Source organism: Andrena cerasifolii, chromosome 10 (assembly GCF_050908995.1).
Source record: "Andrena cerasifolii isolate SP2316 chromosome 10, iyAndCera1_principal, whole genome shotgun sequence".
NCBI classification, from domain to species: domain Eukaryota; kingdom Metazoa; phylum Arthropoda; class Insecta; order Hymenoptera; family Andrenidae; genus Andrena; species Andrena cerasifolii.
In genome coordinates this window covers 1,908,787-1,931,309 of record NC_135127.1, presented here as the reverse complement: position 1 = coordinate 1,931,309, position 22,523 = coordinate 1,908,787, and the positions used below count along the sequence as shown (strand labels likewise).

General features: G+C 37.3%; 2 protein-coding genes across 3 annotated transcripts in view; both read right to left on the bottom strand.

Moving 5' to 3' along the window:
• Positions 1–3,405: 3,405 nt before the first annotated feature.
• The window catches only part of LOC143373933 (uncharacterized), a 94,240-nt gene continuing 75,122 nt past the window's right edge, over positions 3,406–22,523 (bottom strand). Inside the window, exons 4-5 of one of the 2 annotated variants that reach the window (XM_076821657.1) lie at positions 7,404–7,715; positions 3,406–6,015 (exon numbers count right to left, since the gene is read on the bottom strand). In XM_076821657.1, the coding sequence (XP_076677772.1) occupies positions 5,939–6,015; positions 7,404–7,715 (389 nt within the window). In that variant the 3' untranslated portion in view covers positions 3,406–5,938. The remainder of the gene's footprint in view (positions 6,016–7,403; positions 7,716–22,523) is intronic. The other variant, XM_076821658.1, reaches the window with a different exon arrangement.
• The window catches only part of LOC143374154 (uncharacterized), a 43,444-nt gene continuing 33,790 nt past the window's right edge, over positions 12,870–22,523 (bottom strand). Inside the window, exon 2 of the mRNA XM_076822082.1 lies at positions 12,870–13,477. Coding sequence (XP_076678197.1) covers positions 12,870–13,346 — 477 coding nt within the window. The 5' untranslated portion in view covers positions 13,347–13,477. The remainder of the gene's footprint in view (positions 13,478–22,523) is intronic.

The following is a 22,523-nucleotide window of genomic DNA, read 5'->3' as shown; positions in this document are numbered from 1 at the left end:
GTGAATAAAGTGGCCAATATAATAAATTTACACAGATGGCACCAACTGCTTTTGAGTATCTGTTAATTATTAATCGAGCTAGAAATTAGGAAAGCTTATTTGAATTTATGAGATTTCTTTGAGGACTTTATTCAACCTCAATAAGTCCCTGTCATATACATCTTTTGAAAGCGAAATAATGATGGGCCATCTGCCTTCGAACCTACTTAACAATGTACATATTAACTTTTTCTTATTAAAATTTGTAATTTCGCTCAATCTGTTCGGCCAGATGTCCATTCGATACAAACTGGAATTAGTCACGCCCATACGTGATATTTGAACAGCTTTGTGCTTGCAGAAAAAATCGGTTGTGAATGAATTTTGAAGAATTGTTTGGTCAGTATTTTACATCTGGCAATATATCCAATCGCTCTTAAATGATATGCTGCATTACATCCGTCTGTACCCAGCCTAAAGGCTAGGTACCCATTGGTGCAACTGCGCGCCGCGCAGAACCTTCTCGAGCACTTGAAAGGGTCGACGCACAGTGGGCTATACGGTAATATACTGTTGGAGATCCGTTTGGTTCTTGTCAAAGAGCACGCTCTCTAGCACTTCACCCTGTCTTTCTTCAATAACCATTAGAAAGCGTGAGGCTGACTTCGACCTTCGTTGCCCAAACCCAAGGCGAGTCGATGGGGGGCTCGAAGTGTCTTTTCGGTTTTTCCGCAAGGGCTACCTGCTTGTAGGACCCTTGAGGTGAGTTGGATTCATAGCTTCAGACAGTACACAGCGTCTTAGCAGTTACAAAGCTAAAATTATATTCTCCGTAAACTCCATGTACTGGAAGAGTTTTTACTTTTAAATAAAGTATCGTTTTAAGTTTTTTTTTGGAACGAGTGTTTAATCTCCTGGTACACAACAATACCTGGTTCCCACGTGTTTCCCGTTTGCTATTTTCTAAAATGTTTTATGATTTCCTATGCTCTAAGATCTATACAGTCCTAATAAGTACTCAAAAGTTATATACGAAGAACTTTTCTTTTACTGTTTTCGCGTTCGAAGCATGGTTTAGCCCACTGTGCCACGCGTGACGCCACGAGACGCTCCGCCAGCCTAGCCGCGCACACGAATGTTTGGCGCGCACATCGAAAACAGAGGATAGACTAGCTTTCTTCTACACATCATGCTTTGTGTTTATTTGGCGCCGGCTGTTGAGTTCAGTAGCCCAAACAAGAGTTTCACACTTCGCTGGCGCCGAAGCCTAAATAGGAAATCACCCTGCTAGGGGCACAAGTCATCCTGTTCACTTTTTACCTAAATGTGCCAGATGCGAGGAAGATGCCGCCGATATAGCGATTAGAAGTAGGTATTAACTACTGAACAAACTTTACATTGCAATTATTTAATGGGGAATTCGATATTCCCACTGGAAGAATTATAGTGAATCTATACAGGCGATCAAGTGTATTTATTTACGTTGAGGGGCAGTATTTGGAGACTTCAATAGTCGAAAGAAGGATTTCACTCTTCGGATATGACTGGCAACCTTAATTGTTTTTGAGAAATAGAATAATTTGAAACTGGTGAATATATAGAACTACTAGCTTTACTATTCGGCTTCGCCCGAAATTTATATTCTGCTTTTATAAAAGAAAAACATTTTTTTATTTTTTTGGGGTGGAAATAGTCACAGTTGTCTGGATTAGCCAGGCATAATGAGTCGAGGTACTTTTCTTGACCCCCAAGTTTACCGTTCGAAAGTTTTTAGGCGACAGACAAACATACAAACATACGAAACACTTTCTGCTTTATAGTATAAGATAATTCAGTATCACATATCTGTATATATATAGTGTATTACAGTTATGCAACATCTAGAAACAAGTATACGCATAGCAGTAGTATAAGTATTAGTATTTGCAGTAATATCGCGTTATTGCTTGCTTTAGTATATAAATTAATAATAATAGACAATAAATACACATATGTAAGTGATATGTAGAAGTAGTTAAGCCTTAGTATCATAGTGTAACACCCGCGTTACACGAATTGAAAAAATTATGCGCGCCATTTGGGGACTTTTGCATAAACTTTAAAGCGTTACTTTACTATTACCATATGTGACCAGTGTCCTTATGGCAGAAATACATCCGTAGAAATTCTACTGCGATACACTGTCTCGTATTGTTGATTGCAACTCTTAATTTCGCCAGGACCACTGAAAATACCAGGTAAATGCTAATTTTTCTCTCAACTATTTCGGATTTCCTTTGTGAATAAAATTGACGGCGAACATAATAATGTACGTAACACTAAGTAGTGTAACATTCTGCAAAACCGAGCATTGACTTAACATTATAATACATAGGTACCTTTATGCATGGATTAACATTGGTGTTATATCCATATTTTTTCATTTATATAAAAATTGTTACACTAGAAATTTTTTGCTTATTTTTACGACGAAGAGTGGACAAAAATACACCGATCAGAATTATTCTGAGTAAAATAAAAAAATCATGATATTAAGGGTTAAAGACTGCATTCGCGTCCAAAAACGCACATTTTTCTGAGTATTTCCGGCGATCCGCGGGATGTCAGCGAAATCCTCGTCGTTAAAGGCGACCCTCTCAAGTGCTCCAACGTCGTCGAAACTCGTAAATATGACCCGTGCGCGGCGCGCAGTTGCACCAATGGGACCTTGCCTTAAGGGGTTACCTACCCTTAGGAGGTAGAAAAAGAATCGATTCTTTGAGAATTTATTTCAGAAAGTACATGCATATTTCTATGCAATGGTTTTTGTATTCAAATGAGGGACACCTTAACAGGTTATTATATTATGTTTTGGTATAAAAATATTTAGTTATTGCAAAATTACAACTGATTTCCCGGAAGCTGTTTTTAGACCGGTGACCACGATTTCTCCAAAACCGCTTCACCAATCTTTCTGAAACTTCGTAGGTTTCTTCTAGACAGTCAAATCTAGTCTTTAATCGAATCATTTGTTTTTCCAATTTTTATTTTATGGATGAAAAACCAGTGTTTTTTCTACGAAAATCGATCATTTCACTTTAAACATCTGCCATATTGTCCCAGATTAATATTTTATAAAACGGAACGATTAAAGACTAGATAAACTATTGTACTAACTAAATCTTCTTCGTTTTTTTATTTCAGATAACCCAGTTCCGAATAATGTTGGTCACCACAAAACATGTTTCTAAAAACAGCTTCTGGGATAATCAGTTGTAATTGTGCAATAACTAAATATTTTTATACCAAAACATAATATAATAACCTGTTAAAGTGTTCTTTATCTGAATTCAAAAGCCAAAGCATAAAAATATGCATGTACTTTCTGAAATAAATTCCCAAAGATTCGATTCTTTTTCTACCTCCTGGCGGTAGGTAACCCCTTAATAAGGCGCAGAGTAATATGATGTTTCAAGAAATACGCTGTCCTTCATTAGAAGTTCAAAATGTTTTATTACTATTCTCAACGATCGTTACTTATGCATTAAACAAAAATTAGAAGGAACTCGTGTTACAATAGCAACAGACGCCGACGTGTCTATCGGTTATTTCTATTCTGTTTATAACACTTTCAGTTTATAACTGTTTCAGTAAAAGCGTTTATATTACGGTTTTGAGCAATGATATGTCTGACACTTTCAATCTTTGTTTCCACGTAACGATTTAAAAAATATACATGTACGTATATTGTACATATATATACACATATATTTAAGTAAAACAAAATTTGGCACTGTCGCAGCATTTACTGGTAGTTTCGGAAAAATAATTATCTACTGTTCATAAAAATTTTGAATTGTGTAAAAGCTTTGGTTACACTAGTTTTTACCCGTATTTCAAAATAATACTATGAAATGTATTCATAATCATTTGAAACTTGAGAGAATGTTATTTTCAATCGCGTGTGCTAAAATAAATAATTAACCATTTGAACATTTTATCTTTAATTTAATAATGCTTCTTGGACAATAAACTTTATGATGTAAACGGTTCAAAAACATATTAAAGAATAATGTTACAGTTTATGTCTGAATGTCTGGTACGTGTTTGCAGTTACATAACGCTTTGTAAAATTGCTTCTTACGTGCATTTAAATTTTGTATACCGGTTATTCAAAGTGACATTCTTGGCAAAGTTAGTATATAATGAAATTTATTCATTACAAGGAAACATGCAGATACTTGAAACTTATATAAATTTTTAACAGCCGTTTTCGACGGTGTATTATTTTCAGAAAACAAAAATATGTTTCCTATTTCTTGAATCCTTCTCCACTGATTGTGAGTATTAATAAATACTGTATGTGTAAAAAAATCGGTAGTTCTAACGACAAATCATTTCCAACCTGGAACGCCTCGTGTGTGAATACATTGTCAAACAATTTCAAGATTTTTAATCCAATATTAATTGACGTCAGTCCTATGTAAAATTCGAAAAAAGAAGGATATGGTTAGAATTTTTATTATGGTTTAATTACTCATTTCTGTTCACGTTTACATAATTTAAATGATTTAACTGAACTTAGGTATCACTGTTTTATAAAAAAAAAAATTGCGTTCAGGACAGTAGATTTCTAACTATGCAATCTCTTATATTTGCTTATTTCATCCCCCTTTATAACGACACTACTTAGAATAATATTATTTTATAATCATCATACCTTCTCTTGACTTAAGATAGTTTGTATTTTACAAACAACCGACAACAATAATTACTCTGGCTATACTTCTAATGATCGATGTTTGATGAAGATACTTTATTCATAAGCTTTTATGCGTGACTATGTAATGTAGCACGATGCGATACGAATACATATTTCCTTGGGAAAGAGAGTTATATAATTTGTTTTCTTAACAACTTGTATCAATTTTTTTACAAACTGGAAGACTTGTGAAGATAATCATATTGATCTTTTGCGTATCAATTTGCATAAACGAAGGACTCACAACAAAATACAGTCATAAAGTGATCTGTCAGTTGTTTCTGTATCATTTAATAACATTAGTATTATTAATTGAAATATTTACACTGAAAATCAATGAGCAAAGTTTCATTAGCAAGTGAATAATGAAAATGTGAAAAAAAACGTATAATAAATTTTGTGTTCTCACGTAATTTAAATTTTTAGAAGAATTATTTTATTTAAAAAATATCTGTATTTTGAACTCTTTTTCCAACAAGGACTCGTATCGAATTTCACGAGTATGTTTTAAACACGTACGTACCTCTTTTCCATCAACTCCTGAATTCTATTACGCGTAATGCATCGGATTATAATCTCGCTTGGAGAAAAAAAGAAACGTTCGCAAATCGAGCGAATATGCAATATAATTTCGTACTGTATCACCATAACAAGTATTATACGATCATCGACTTGACGCACCAACAACAATGCCGTGTTAACAAAAGTGACGTGTATTCGTCGCGACTACCCTTACATATGTACGTGGATTTTGTTATTTGATTTACGTTCTGTTTCACTCCGGCGTGAATTTCTCGACTTCTTTCGAGAATGTCCTTCAAGCTACGAACTTTAATGGAAAACGGAGCTTATTTAGGCGTTATCGTTGAAACAATGGGGACAAATTTGTAACGTTCCTTCTACCTTGCCGCAGGCCTAATTAGAAGTTCGCGCTATTGGCAGAGTCGACAAATTGGCCGTGTACCACGACAATATTGACAAATGAGACCTCGTCCGCTGCACCTAAAATGCCTCAAATTCAATCGTGAATACAATTGAAACAAATTTGGCCGCTTTTAAACAGCGACTCTCCATTCTTATGCGTCGAAGTGATCCTCGCTGCGATCTTCTTTTGCTCGTTCTTTTCGTCCACGTATACCCCTCTTCCTTCCGTCTTCTCGTTAAAATTTTTCCAACGGAGCATCAAAGCAAGCCATTCCTTTCCCATCGAATGTCTACTTAGGGAGGTACCGTCGTATTTTCAGCCGTGTAATCCTTGTTGAGGGAATTGAACAGCTCCTCGTTCTCCCTGCGCACTGGAAAAGTAGATATTTCGTTAATGATGATTTGGTAATAAGGACGTTAATTTACCTATTAGTAAACCTTATGCGTATTCTGCATAAGGAAACATGGAGTATAACCAGCTATGGAAATAAATATAGTTATATGCCAATATCTATTAAACAGTGGCAAGAATAATTATTTATTAGAAAAATTGTGCAAACCCATAGTAGATATGCTATAAGACTATTACTACTGTACCTACTTCAAGGATGCATAAATACATGGTCCAAAGTTCATATGAATCGAATCGCTAGTTTCTTAAAAAAAATCTAAATTTTGCTATGTTTTTAGCCTAAAAACAGGGTTCCCCTGTTAAATCACAATAAATATTTTTAGGCGACCATTTGAGAGTTGGTTTGTAACTTAAAGTGAGAAGGGATGTTTTGTTCCAATAATAAAAAGTTAAGGATAAAGTTTTAACTTCGTCTGATATTTGTTTATTTGTTTCTGCATATTTTAAAACACAGACATAATATTAACAATGGTATTAAGGTCGAAGCCAGATATATTGGCCGGTGAATTCGTTTTCGCGAACAGCGATCGAGGAGAAATCAACCACCGCCACCTGGCGATCGTGGATTTGTTAGCTGGAGTTGCGAGGCCCTCATAGGGTATGGTAGGGTAGCGGGAACGCTGCTTGGCTCTGCCTGAACCTAGCCGTTGGGCTGTTATTTATTCTTAGCGTAATAGTTGTGTGCGTTACGAACCTATACGTAGGCGTAGACCAATACGAGATGAAGCTATCGAGAAAGAATCAATGTTCTGACCAATAAAGCTCCAGATTTTTTTCGGAGCTAACGCACACCTATTCTGATGTGTATATTTCTACGTTGACAGCTCGGCTTGGCCTACACGCCAAAAGCTTGGCAGTATCCCCACCACTTCTGGCTCACTCTTGTTCCGCGAAGGCGAAAGCGAGATGGAACGAGAGCGAATCAGCAAACGTTGAGAAAAGGAGCACCGAGGCAGACAAACGGTGTGGTGGGAGAATACATACCCCTCACGAAACTCACCGGCCAATATATCTGGCTTCGACCTTAGGTATGTTTTGGAAATTGATTTTGTGCTGGAAATACTATTACTGCAACTTTCTTTTAATTACAAAAAGCAGTTGCCACTTAACTGCATAGAATGGAGCGAGAAAATGCTGCAAAAGATTTGTGTCAAAATTCCCTCACGTTTGACTTAACAATAAAATTGTAGGCAAACGAATTACTAGTTACAATTTTAATCAATGGCAACCTAAATACGATCATCTATTATCACTAACTTTGAATGTTTTTAGTATAGGTACATTGACTTTTAAACAATACAATTTGTGGAATCGTTTAATTAAAACTATTTTAAAATTATTGTTTACGTGGGAATCGATGCTCGGCAAGTTCCTTAGAGCCTATAGCAGGACTCAAAAAGCTGCTGTGTGTTAAGGTAACCACGACAGCTAGAATCGACGTCACCAGAAGGAAAATGAACATTCCCAGGATTATCATAGTGAGTCTTCGATGACGCCTCGCTTCTTCCGAATCCTCAACATCCCCAACAACCTTTCCTGCTTCCCTTACTTCGGCCTTTACAGGTCGTACGGAATCCTTTCTACGAGCCGAACTTGCTCTTCGTTGTTTCGTTGGTCTGCTTGTACTACTTCTTCTACCGTTGTCTGTCGATGTTGTTCCTGATCATATATGCCATCCTTTTATATCACAGTTTATAGCTTGCTTCAATTTCCGATAAATATTTGTTTTAGTAGTTGTACTGATTCTTTCTGCTTTCCTTTTTAATCACAATCTTGCGACTTCTAATCTTTATGCAATAATAATTTGTATTTGTTTCAAATGTTGCGTGTGCAGCTTTTGAGACTTTTAAGTTGCGATCAAGAAGTTCAGGAAGTTATTGAAATCAAAACAAATAATATGTATGTACTAGCTACCCGCTGCGCTTGTGTGGTGTCGTATACAGTACGCACTCGTTATAAACCCGACGAACGGGGCTGGCGTCACACCACCTGCAGTAATCCCCCGTTCTAAGTCCGTTTTTTCCGCCTGTTGAGAGTCCAGCGACTATCCCCACCATTTCTTGGAAGCCTGCGGACGAGAGTGAGCGATCCGGACAACGAGCGAGAGGACACGAAAGCGTCGACACGATGTTGCCGTCGGGTACGAAAGAGAGAAAGCATGATACTTTGTCTCGCACCGTCTTTCAGCTTGAGCACGCATTGCAGGGGCCCGCACGCGGGTCGAACCCGAGCTCGAGCTGAAAGACGGAGCGAGACAAAGTATCATGCTTTCACTGTTTCGTAGCCAACGGCATCTTCGTGTCGACTCTTTCGTTTCCTCTCGCTCGTTCACGGGTTCTCTCACTCTCGACCGCTTAGAGCATATATACATGGAGATCTCATTGAAAGCTTGAAACTCTCGCCAACATGGTGCGAGAGAGAAAGACATCGTGCGAGCGAGAGAAGTATAGAGGAATAATCGACCGTAATGCGCATGCGCCGATATCGTGAAATTTGCTGCAAGCGGTATGGTTTGAAGTGATACTCGGTGCGTGCTTTCATCATTAAGTTGCAAAACATTTGACTTTGTTGTTTAAGAACTTGACATTTTAAAGCTTCGAATACTTCTTTTGTAAAACCTGGTCGACCATCGATCACTGCATACCATCTATGGATGGTCGAAACGTGTGGAAAAATATTGTTGCAGAGGTTTTGCGGACGTATATATATGTCTTTCTCTCTCGCACGATATCGGCGTATGCGCATTACGGTCGGATTATTCCTCTATACTTCACTCTCTCTCGCACCAGTTCGCACGATGCTTTCTCTCTCGCACGATGTTGGTCGGTAACTGGATCCACAGGAGACGTAGGCGATGAGACCTCCCCATTGTATTTTGTATTTGTATTTCTTGTTCTCCTGTGTGTTTCTAACACACAGGATGGCGCTTCAAGCATTTCGCTTATATTGCCCAACGAACGGATGGATTAGTGTCATTTTTCCTTTTTTCCCTCTTCTCTCCTTCGGGTCCCCGCAGCAGCGACGCACCGGAAGATAGGTGTGGTGGTGGTGGTCACCCATCTTTCCCTAGTACGCCGCCCCGTGATGTTTAACTTCGGTGGGTGATCTTACGGGAACCGGTGTTTCCATCACGGCCATGGCCGCTGGATGACCTCCATGTATATATGCTCTAATTGTAAGCTCGACCGAAGGATTCCAAGAAATGGTGGGGATAGTCGCCGGGCGTACAACGCATGGTAGAAACGGGGCTATATCGAGTGCGTACCGTACACAGTGGCGTCCGCAGACTTTTTTCCAGAGGGGGGCAACTTTGGGATGATAGTAAAGAAAAATATACCCCTCTTGCTTTTTTAACCTGTTTTATAGTGCCAAATTAATTAAAAATTTAAAAACGAAAATTAAAAATATCCCCTTTGTAGTATAAACTTAATAAAGATCAGTTTTGAAAAATAAGCAATTTTTTCTTAAAAGCCAGGGAGGGGGGGGGGGGCAACTACTTCTTTTGCCCGTCCCCCCCATGACCGTACTTGGGACCAGCTGTACGCTAAGCGCGCCCGTCGATGACCAAAATCGGTACAGTAATCTAGTGACACAGGTTTTCAAGCTGCACGTGAATTGTTACGTCTTTTTCATTTGCTATTCTACGCAATTTCCTTCGATGCATGCCGACTTGCTTGTTCGTAGTACAAGCGCAGCGCGTAGCCACGCTACCGCGGGAGCTCGGCCGGGTAGACTCGCGCTCGAATTGGTCGGGTTTTATTGTTAATATCTCGTTAATAATGCCTCGGAGAACATTTTCGCTAGGGAAAAAGTTGTTTCAAATCACCTCACGAGTCACCCCCTTTAAGGAACTCCAACATTTTTGGAACACCCAGTATTTAAATAAATGTTTATGCATTAGAGTGGTCTATTTTTTCAAGTATACAGTAAACATTCGTATTAAACCTGACGAACGGGGTTGGCGGTGGACGTACGTCGCGTTGCGGACACTATTCCTAGTGATCCTCTAGGCAGTGATCGGAACAACGTGTATCGTCGCTGATTGGTTGCCGCGATTTGGGGCAAAAGCAGAAGTGTACAGAGAAAGAAACTGTAAAAAAGAAAGAGACAGAAATACTGATAGAAAGAGACAGAAATACTGACAGAAAGAGAGAGAGAAATACTGATAGAAAGAGATAGATATGGTTTAGGTTATGTTATTTCCGGTTTTGCTCCAAAATGGCTGCGGTTATACCGATCACTACCCAGAGGATCACTAACTATTCCGTGCGGCCGATGCCGCGAGTAAAAAACCCAAGAGCGAGCGAGAGGGAACTAAACAGTTGACACGAAGTTGCCGTGGACTCTTTCGTTCCCTCTCGCTCGTTCCAGGTTCTCTCTTACTCTCGACCAAAGGATTCCAAGAAATGGTGGGGATAATCACCGCGCGTGCTACGCATGGGAAAATCGGGGCTATAGCGAGAATTTACTGTAAAATGTAGGTTTTCCACAAGGTTGCTTTTGTTCAGAACATGCTAACTAACACCTGTGCAATATTTTTGCCTAATCGAACAATATTTGGAGGTCGCTAGGATTAATCGTTTTTATGGGCATGGGAAAGAGTTTCTGTCTGTTTTCCAATTAACGACTCTCCAGCTGACATCCTTGCAGATTTGGGGTAGCAGTGGAAGCCATTTTTATACCTGACAGAAAAACAACATTTTTTACGCTATTAAGGGGACTTACGCTATTAAGGTTACACCCCGCGAAGATCAAGAATTTTTTGCAAATTAATTACAAGGAGATGAATGCAAATTGTGACTAGTACCTTTGGGTAATGTCTATTAATACTATAAACTGTAAAAATAATTGTTTTTTTTTATAATATATACATGTATATGATGGCGCTACAGTCGTCTGATATGTAGGCGTTTTTCTCTGCTTTTACCCTGATTGCGAAAAAATCAAGGTTCGAATCGACTTGAAATTTTTACAGTATGTTTAAAATATAGGTATTCCCTTTTGGAGTGGAGCTCAGTATAAAGTGTAAAAAGCTCTAATTTTTTAGATAAAAGCAGCCATCTGTGCACTCCAAATTCAACATTTATTGTACAAACCGCCTTCTCCTAGTCGCTATTTTAATAATTTTGGTTCAATTTTTTTCAGAGGTTGCGTTCGAAATCACAGGTTTTAGGAGAAATATATTCTAAGGAAACCGTTGTATCTTTATTTTTAAGCTCACTATCAGGGCAACAGCAAAGACACGTTTTTAAAAACACTGTGTAAACAACCTCGTGTGGCGCCGTTTGTAAAAGGGATAAAGGGGCAGCCAAAAAATATTTTTTTACGCTACGTGATTGCAATAAACATTGCGTAAAAGGAGAAGTCTGTGCCTGCGTTTATCTCCTTGTAATTAATTCGCAAAAGATACTTGATGTTCGAGCGATTTTGCTGCCTAAATAGTCACCTTGAGGAATAATATACACTTAATTGTGTAAAATAATGTTGCAAATCGTAGCAACCCGTAAATATAGTTCATATGGGTCAGCTTTTGATATACACACTTCTTTTGGTTTAAGGAACAAAAACAGGCTCGTGGAGAGCAACACAGAATCAAAAAAAAAATCCCATGAGGCCGTGGACCACCCTAATAAGCATATTCAAGTTCCTCGAAATAACTAGCCCTCAATCATATCGAAAAATTGTAGGACGAATTAAAGAGACAGGTTTAAAAGATTTGCCATAAGTCAATAACGTAAATATGGAGTAACTCTGAAGCAGAAATGGAAAAATACATATAACAGCGTATAAGCTTTCACAATAGTGGAGAACGTAATAAAAAAACGTGGCGTATACATTCATGAAAAAAATATATTGGCACCGCATATTTTTCTCATCGTATAAAATATGAAATCAAGACATTTCTTTATATCTTCCAACGTTTACGTAATTTTTTCCAGATTTGCAGCGAACATATGACAGCTGTCCTAAGACTTTTAAACGTGGATATACTACATGCATCACTACGAAATAAATACTCATTGTACATGTAGCAAGTGCGTACAAAACATATGGAAGTATCAAAAATAAATTCAAAAACAAGTAACATATTCGTAATAAATTCTGTTCAAAGCATTGATATTTTGCTTACAATCTATTGAAACCACAAGTGCCTGCTTTTCTTAACCCATTAACTGTCATTTTTTTTTTAATTTTTGGCTGGATAAGTTTTATATATGCACAAAAAGTTGTGTAACAGTACAATTATATTCAACTTATGTTTCGTTTTGAAAATATTCGTTATTTTTGAAAAAGTCCCAAATGGGGATTGTGGCAGGTTGCATGAAAGAAAACTAATAAAAAACTATTTCTTTTATTATATGCTTTATCTGATACATACAAAAATAGCTGTTATTTATGCCACTTTTCCATACAGTCCACATGTAACCCGACGCAATTCCAATTCTGTTCTAATTACAAACGCATTTCGAATTTGTTCGCTTGTTGCGAAGAAACGAAGCACAGAATACACACTTTCTGCTACAGACAATATTGACTGATATAATATATATAGAATGAAACTAAACTGTCAGGCGTACCAAATATATTTTGGCGCCGAGTGGTGTACGTAAAATTCCAAAATCCCCAAATTGGGGATCGTGGCAGCTAATGGGTTAAATGCAGGGACACACTAAAAAATGAAGGAACCTCAAAGAGACTGATACGCGATACCAATTAAGTGAATATTAGTGAAAGTTTGTTCCCATCGACCAATTGGCTGGTGCACTCAATCGCTGAATATAAAATCGTGACTGCATCATTAAATGTATGCGGTTACAAAGTACGCGCGTTTCTTATCGATCGAGAAGTCTGATGACCTAATTGTCTCCTACCTAACGGCGTTGGCTTGCTGCAGCTGTTCATTCTCGAACGACTGGACTGCACGCTGGAACGCCGACTGGAACGTTGATCGGGTTCCGAATTGCTTCTAGTCGGTCTTAGGCTACTGGGTTTCGTGTGAATGGAAACGCTATGTCGCGGCTTGTCGTCGGACCTTGCCAAATAAAGAACTGAATGGTCGTCTAGCTGGGGCACGATTGTGTCTGGATTCGACAAGTAGAGAGATGAACGATCCTCCAAAGGGTACAATGTGTAGCAATTGGATAATCGCCTACACAAATCTGGAGATAGGTCGTGCGAGGTATCGAATGACAGATCATCCACATAAACCATTATTCGTTCGGACGACGAACCAGATATCCGACGGCTTGGCTCGCTCTTGTGCGTGGGCTCCATCGACTGATTCGACATTTTGCAGAATTACATATTTTTATCACTGTCCTATCGATGGTTCTTCGAAAACGATTTCAAAAACGAGTCACAGTTTGCGTATACTTTCGAATGTCTGTTATATTTATAACTATCGTTTTTATAAAATTTCACTATAAATTTTTAAACTATTTAATACACATCTTGGTCTATTTAGAATACTTTATGCTGCACGACTTGAAGATACTTTAATCATTTTTTAATGTAACAGATTGAATCAGCTTAGTCGTGTATGTTAAAGTTCGCTTTTTCTGAAATTACGAAAAAAGGTCTCGTGTCATTTCATTTAAAAGAAAAAAAAGGACAGTGTTCTCTTCTTTGGATAAATTCTTGTGCTCTTGTGAAAGCCATGAGTGTAAGTGGTAAAAAAAATGTGAATGAAATTGAAGATAGATATTGCAGGAAAAATTAAAATGTTTTGTGTATGAAATATTCTATAAATGCTGGGTCTTAACATTTAGGAGTGGCATTTCATGTGCAACGAACGGCGGAAATCCCGTACGCCCGTACCTCTAAAAGCGGTGGGGGGAACTCACGCATGCGCGCGATGGGCGCCGCGAGGTCGAACCAATCAACGCTAAGATGGGAAACAATGGGAAACGAAACGACGCCAGCGCCAAGCCAAGGCCGCGGCCTCACTTCACTTGGTAGTTCATTTGGCTTGGCGCTGGTGTCGTTTCGTTTCCCATCGTTTCCCATCTTGGCGTTGATTGGTTCGACCTTGCGGCGCCCATCGCGCGCATGCGTGAGTTCCCCCACCGCTTTTAGAGGCACGGGCGTACGGGATTTCCGCCGTTCACTGTTTATGTGAGATGTGACTTGACCGAATCTACTGATACCTATTACGTTATCACATGTGTGTCGCCACTTGTAATGTTACCATGAATTCAAACTTAAAATTAACAAACACTCTGCGGGGTGTTTAATATGTAGTTCATACATATTAGCTTTGAAAGGTTCACAGGGTTTTCAGATTAGACTGTAAGTTCATACAAGAAATGTGTTTTTAGAAGCAAATACTATTAGTTCTGGACAGGCGTAGGTATACACTATAAGTATAAAATAGCACTATTGTGTTTCTACATAATTTCTTCTCTTCAGATCACTCTTATTCACTTGAAGGTATGGTCATATTAATGCCATGGTTCTTATTCACAATCTATCAAATAGTTCTTCTAATTATACATTTGTGGTACAACTTCATAGGAGGTAGGGAATGCAGTTGCAGTGCAAGAATTAATACGAAGAAAAAGCATTGGGTGATAGAAGAGATGGTGTGGAAATGAAGATATAAGAAAAATGGTAAAGAGGAGGTGGAAAGTAGGGTAAGGCACGTGATGTTAGAATCTTTTGATGCACAACAGACATTTTCTCTAGATACGATTTACTGTATTAAGGGGACTAAGTGGGCAGTCAAATCGCTCGAAAATCAAGTATTTTTTGCGAATTAATTAGAAGGAGATGAACACAAATTGTGACTAGTACTTTTGGGTAATGTTTGTTAATACTATAAACAGTAAAAAAAAAATATTTAAATAATATATACACATGTATGACAGCGCTACAGTTGCCTGATATGTAGGTGTTTTTTCTGGAAATATCCTCTGAAATTGATACTTTGCTCATGACCCCCATTTTGTCCTGAACCTATTGATAAAGAAAAAAAATCAAAATAATAAAAATGGCGGCTGTAAAATGGTAAATTTTAAAGAAACTTAATTTTTCGCCACGAAAAAGTGTCATTTATTTTTTTTTTTGTCAAAACAGATGTTTTCACAGACTTTAGCGTAGGTTCAGGTCGTAACTAGACATGTTTCACTTATGCTGAATTTTTTTAAAATCGACTTGTACCTCCGTTTTCTCGCAATCACTGCAAAACGAAGAGGAAATATGATTCCGAGAAAAACGCGTTTAAAGTTTCGAAAGAGGAATTAGTCTACTTGCGTGCGCGCAGAAACAGTTTATGACGCGCTCGACCTTTTCGGCTGTAAAATCCTTAATTTTGCGAATTTTAACATAAACCAAACGGCATTTTACTCGGGAAGGGTGGCACTTTCGAAAAATACAACAGCAACGAAAAATCGAGTTTCTGACTGCCTAGTCCCCTTAAGAAAATAATTTCTACCGCGTAACGTAATAATTGTGATAAAATTCAACCCTCCTATAAGATTTTTTTATTTCTTTTAGAACAATTCTCCATTATATTTCGTCGGACGTTTAATGTATGTATGAAAAATGCTTTAAAGGAATGATTAATTGATTTTCAAGGAACTATTAAAACTATAACGCTATGCTATAAATACACCATTCTCTATATAAAAAAGCAAGGATAACACCTTGCTCTGCACATTTATCAATAAAACTCAAGGGAATATGTCATATACATACAGGGTGGATCACACAACTGGGACAAGTTATATCTCTTCTATTGTTGCCGTTAGGAAGACCTGGTAATTTCCTATGATAAGTCTTTTCCGCAAGAGCCACGGTGCATCTACGATATACAGTAGCAACATTTCTTCAAGGTGGTCGAAAAGTTATTAATTTCGAATGTTGTGATAAGTTAGAATGTAATGGTGGAACGTTAAAAGAATTTCGATAAAAATTCAACTATTTCACAATTTGAATCATTCAACTGTTTCCTTTAGCATTTTCTTCTAATTGCAACCTGTACGCATTAAACATATTACTGGTAGAATGCATGCAACGGATTTTTAATATTTACTTCTACTTCTGCAATGACGCAGTGCGATCACAGTAACATTTTTACGTTTTCAGTGAATATTTTCCAGACCTCCAAACTTATCAGCACGATACACAAAACACGTAGACCGACGTCTTAGACTACTTTTCGGAAAGTTAATTTTAAATGACTTTAATTAACCCTTCGTTGACACTCTGGGTGTGAGCCACCCATAAGCTGATTTTGACGATCCGTACCTTCTATATGCAAAATAAATATCTTTTTACCAAAGTTGACTTACAGACTATTTTTTTTCTGAAAATATTATATCTGAACAACAACTCTGTAGATTTGTAGCTTCAAATATTGACATTTGTAAAAGTTACAATTTTTTAAAGATTTTCTTCGCTTTTTTTCGACATATGGTAATCTAGAATTTTTACACAAAAACTGGGGTAAAATTTCAATAAAACAACTATTGGAATACATTGTAGAGACTTTGAAAATGATCCATGATTTTTTTCATAACGATTGGATTCTTTAGTTGGGAATGGCAGTCGTTCGAAAATTGCTCTGGGTGTGAGCCACCCAGGTATGTCAAAGTTGTTCGAGAAAAGAGGTGTGTCAACGAAGGGTTAAAGCTGTCCACATTACATTATAGGAATATTCTTTCAAACGTTTCTGCTACATAAAATAGCGTAATACTCTTTTACCACAGTACTAACACGTGGGTGAATAATTAGTGTTTTGAAAAATATATAAAAGTAAAATACAAAATAACCAAGATTATAAACTATCCATATCATCGTGAACTATTAAACATTTATAAATAGAAAACAGATTGTATAAGACGAAATTGTTTAAAATGAAGAAGAGTGATGTGTAAATTGAAGAAAAAGTGTAAAATCATATTACATATATGTATTATGTAGTTGTAATCTTCATTTGTGTAAATCCCTTACAAAGCAATTGCAGCTGCAGTTATTAATTACTCATGACCTACTTTGACGCACTGCAGGGTGCAGATACGCTGTACTAACGGGCTGCCCAAAAGTTAAGGGTTTACGTAGTCAAACTTCATGCATTGTGTGTTAAATTTACTCAAGTACTCGTAGTACAATAACAACTTGCTTAAATTCATAGTTCAAGGATCAATTAAACTTAAATAAAAAAAGCTTTAATATAATAAGGGCTGTTGTAAACTTATTAATCATTTTTAGGTTTTCATTACCCAAGCCTATACGTTTCGTTCCTGAGTTACTGATTAGCTCTGCTTATTTTTAAAGTTATCAAAACTACAAATTTTTTAATTTTAATTTATTAGTAATTGTGTCTTTGGAAATGCATTTAAATAACATGAGTTTCGAGTAACATTATTTGCTATAACAACTTTTAATGCATTAGAAATGTTATAAATATTAGTTCTAAGATATGAAATTTTTTTTAATGAAGTAAATATTTAAATGCGATGTATTCTTTTATTTTTTCTATGCTAAGTGACAATTCAATATAACAAACAGAGATTTGTGTGCCATAAAATTCGCAATGTAGGACAATTATTCTAATATAACAAAATAAAGTGCAGCTATCGATAATAAATGAAGAAAAGTCAAGTGTAAGATATCGTCCATGTTCACATATGCTTCATAAATTTTGAAAATTGTTTTTCACAAGTATAAAACCACGAACCACTTCCTTCTTTGTTATTCTGTTACTTGTAAAACACTTTCCAAACTTACAAAATAGTCCAAAATTCCAGGGAAAAATTATAATAGCATTTTCCTTTGAACAAAACCACATTGAAGAGTTTTTATAGGCGTGAGTCTCAACTACGTTTTTAGTACCATATTAACACAGATTAAAGCTACACTTTTAGAAGTAAACCCTTAAGTATTGAAATATGTCTACTGTCGTGTGAAAAAGCTAATAACTCACATGTTACTATTTAGTATCCACTGGACTAGTGAGCATTATTTTAAGACGAATTTACAATACTAAATACTGCATCCAATAAAACCATATAGGATAATTTAGAACAACAATGGTGTCGTAGTTAAAAACCTTTGATAAATGGCTCCATTCTATATTTTTATGTTAAAACAAAAATTATGTTCTATAATTTCTTTGAACAACATTAAAGTACCTTGTGCATGATCCTCTTTTCAGAATATGCTTTATAAGGGATAATTAGTATGGTCACTACGGCACCAGCGCTTTGTATTACGTCATACGTATTTTTAAAGCTGCTGAAAAGTTTCGGAACTTCCATATAAAAGATTTAGTCCAGTGCAAAGAGGTCTTTTTGAAGTGGCAACTTGAAAGAAGGAGAAAGTATAACTAAGGGCAGCTAAATACGTCGTCTCTATATAGTGAACGTCACCCTTGAGTTTATTGCGACGTGTATTTTTAGCGGCGGATCTAGCAGGCCAGCTATCCGCTTTTCATGCCTCCCTCCACCCCTCAGCCGTCGCGTCGTGCTGCATGCAGTTGTGTCTGTGCCTGTTAAATCGCCCATACGTATGCATGTACGTAGGTGCAACGAACATGTCGATAAACACACTCAGCTAAATATTTAGAAAATCCGCGCCTACCAGCCAAGTCCAGGGTATGGGAATATTTCAGCGAAGAAGTATAAAATGTGGAAAGATTGGATCTATTTCACTTTTATGACGGTAATAAAATTCGTAGTCGCAATACAATAGCAGTTTTCGAACCACAGTTTACCTCATTTTTCTTTATCGTCTTGGTTGTTTACTGTAATGAATCTGCCTCTATTTTTGCTTCTTATAATTATTACCTGCTCAAGTTTACATCGAACGATAGAAGTAGTTCACGAGCATTTATTTAAAAGGAACGAAATTTATAATTGTGCGACCTCTTTAACTTTTTCAATACAGTTATAACGAATTATGGGTAATTTATTTTTTCTCGTAGAAAATTTTTCCTTTCAAAAGTTATACACTTCAATGAGCTTTTCTTACAGGGAGACATATTCTTTGTATTATAGAAAAGCGCTGATATTCTCACTGCAACAGTAAAGTCGCTAAGCGTTACGTGAAGTATTAAGAACTGAAGTGCTTGATTTAATACTTCGTGCACTTAGACCACGCAGATAGATACAGTGGCGTATCCTATAACTAACTGATTCGTTCTAGAACCTTGTTCGTTATAGCATTCATTCGTTACAGGAGACATATACATATACAGGGTCAGCGTTTTATCCTGCGAACCGCGCTCGCGCGAACAGGTGAAATGGCAACAGCGCCTCACGGACGCATTCCACTACAACCATGCACCGTCCGGCGTTCGGAGAGCTGCCAGCGACCGCTGGACAGCAGTGATGCCCGAGCTCCAGTGGCGGATTTAAGAAAAAAGGCCCAGGTGGGAAACGTTCTGAGAGGCCCATTTTTTTCGGGAAAATGAAAAGGTAGTTTAATAAAGCGGGCTAAGGGTAGTAGTACTGAAAAAAAATATAGTTTGGATAAAATCGCTTTTTTTTAAAGGATAGGGCCCTAGGGGGCCTTCTAAAGGGGCACATTTTTCAGGAAAATGTAGAGTTAATTTACTAAAAACGATCTTAGTGTAGTAGTACAGAAAAAATATAGTTTGGATAAAATTATAATTTTATTAAAGATGGGGCCCTGGGGGGCCTTCTGGGCGGGGGCCCAGACTACAATTGCTCATCGGCCGCCTTGTTAAATCCGCCACTGCCGAGCTTCGAGAATTTTGGGATGGTCTCTTTCAAATTAACGTCGCAAAGAGCTACTCAGAATTTCCCGGCCCGGGTTGAAAAATTTGGGACCTTTTTCGTATAACTTTTGAACTGTAAAAGATATTGGAATGCAATTTGCGCCGAAAAATGAGAAAAAATTAATCCCTCTTAATGATGGAAAATTTATAACATTTTACGTTTACTTAATTTTTCTTTTATCAATTTTTTAACCATAATTGTTGTGAAAAGTTTTTGCAAACTGTTTATTTGATACTGTATTTCATGCTCTTTTTAAAAATCATCGTGTTGATAAACAATAGGCTACGTGTTTCTGTATCATTACTTTCATCAATTGCGAAATTAAATTTTTATTCAATTATGTGTTAGTTCTGCAGACCTCAGAATCTATTGTTCTGGTTTTCTTTTTCATGATTTTATCCTTAATGCAGTGCATATCTAGATCAGGCGTAAGGGGTAACTAATGGGACGTGTGTTTGATTGTAGCGGTAGATGAATTTTTTTCTACAATTTTTGTGTCTGAATGTTTTAATCTTTTAGCTACTCAACGCCACGCCTATACCGGCTTCCGTTAATGTTATTTTTTGGAACGACGCGCCATTATTGTGGGTTTTACACGCAGGTGGCGAAAAATCTCTCCGTACAAGGGTATAGCGCCGCGGTCAACCCTGTCGTAGCTAAAACTTTGAAATTGAGACGGGTACGAGATCAGTCGACATTATTTTCAAACCTCATTACAGTAATCTGGGGTGCGAGTGGTAAACCGATCATGAAAGCGGAGCGCGCGGCTCGATTACCTGGGCCGGGAAATTCCCAATAGCTCTTTGCAACGTTAATTTGAAAAAGACCATCCTAAAATTTTCGGAGCTCGGCAGTGGCGGATTTAACAGGGCGGCCGATGAGCAATTGTCACCTGGGCCCCCGCCTAGAAGGCCCCGTAGGGCCCCATCTTTAATAAAATTATAATTTTATCCAAACTATATTTTTTCTATACTACTACAGTAAGACCGTTTTTAGTAAATTAACTCTACATTTTCCTGAAAAATGGGCCCCCTCAGAAGGCCCCCTAAGTCCCTATCCTTAAAAAAAATCGATGTTACCCAAACTATATTTGTTTTCAGTACTACTACCCTTAGCCCGCTTTATTAAACTACCTCTTCATTTTCCCGAAAAATGGGCCTCTCAGAACGTTTCCCACCTGGGCCTTTTTTCTTAAATCCACCACTGGAGCTCGGGCATCACTGCTGTCCAGCGGTCGTTGGCGGCTCCTCGCTACGCCGGTGCATGGTTGTAGTGGAATGAGACTGTGAGGCGCTGTTGCCATTTTCCAAGCTCGCGCGAGCGCGGGTTGCAGGATAAAACGCTGACCCTGTATGTATGCGTTATGTAAAATAAGAACACATAAATATGTGTAGGTATTATAAACTTAATTTATTATATTTAAATTATATACATTGCGCACATGTGGACGGCCGATTGTATTTCTCCGCGTTCGTTTTAAGCGTTTTGATCTAATGAGAAAAACTGTTTGTTATGGCACAGTTCGTTATAGGATACCCCACTGTATACATTCGTATGTAATACATCTGTTCTCATAAATCAACGTCTCTTCATTTGTGATTCATGATTATTACTGTACTCTAAATTTCCTTTTAGTAGCTATGATATAAGGCCGGGCACAGACTTGAGGCACGAACGCGAACGAGGCAAGCCGAGGCAGAATGAGCATGCAAGTGTTGAACGTCTGTGAACTTCACGAACGTTCAACACTTGCATGCTCATTCTGCCTCGGCTTGCCTCGTTCGCGTTCGTGCCTCAAGTCTGTACCTGGCCTAAGATTATTTTCCTAAGGAAACGAAATATGACAAAATTTTCATTGGTTTCATTTGTCGGATTATTTGTTCTCATTGAGTTATATTTTGTTTGTGCTTCAAGCAGGAATAGCACTATAAAATTTCTGCTCGAATTGAAATTTTTACTTCACTCTTTAGATTTATAAAAGTAGTTACTGTGAAAGGCATCAAACGGTAGTGAACAGAAAGATGCAAAAGGTGAAACATTTTTATTATTTTTAAGTGTAAGCTACTCCGTAAGTGAGTGCATGTTCCATAGATTAATTAATCGTTACTTAAGTGACATTACATATTTCGAAATATAAAACTTGATTTAAGACTGTCACTTGCAAAGAGGAGTTATTCTATGATATTCCACTATTATATTCACATCGTTAATATCAAGTTGCTACTACACGAATAGAGAATTGCAATTCACGAAATTGAATTGTCTTGATACAGATTGTCTGGTTTAGTAGATTAGCTCCGGGAAATTGCTGAGGAGAAGAGGAAACTGGATCTAATTGATCCACTCCCTTGGTTCCCAAGTTCCTACACCGTTAAAACTATACCTATCTTCTTCATCCATTTCAGCTTCAAACATGACAGGTTAAAACAATACAAAATTTCAATTTCATAGAATCGAAAAGTCACATTTACACTATTGTAACACTGATATTCAATATCACTATGTTTGTGTCTAATCGACAGATATCATTTACCTACTGTATTAGAAAATTACTTGCTAATAAAAAATAATGGCTGAACTGTTTTAAAAAAATAACAGTGGAAAAATATTTACATACTATTTTAAAGATAGAGTTCGATAGGATGAGAGTAATATTTTTATTTTCTCCCTTTCAATATCATTTCTTATCAGTGGTTTTTCATAATGTGACATTTTAAAGCAACTC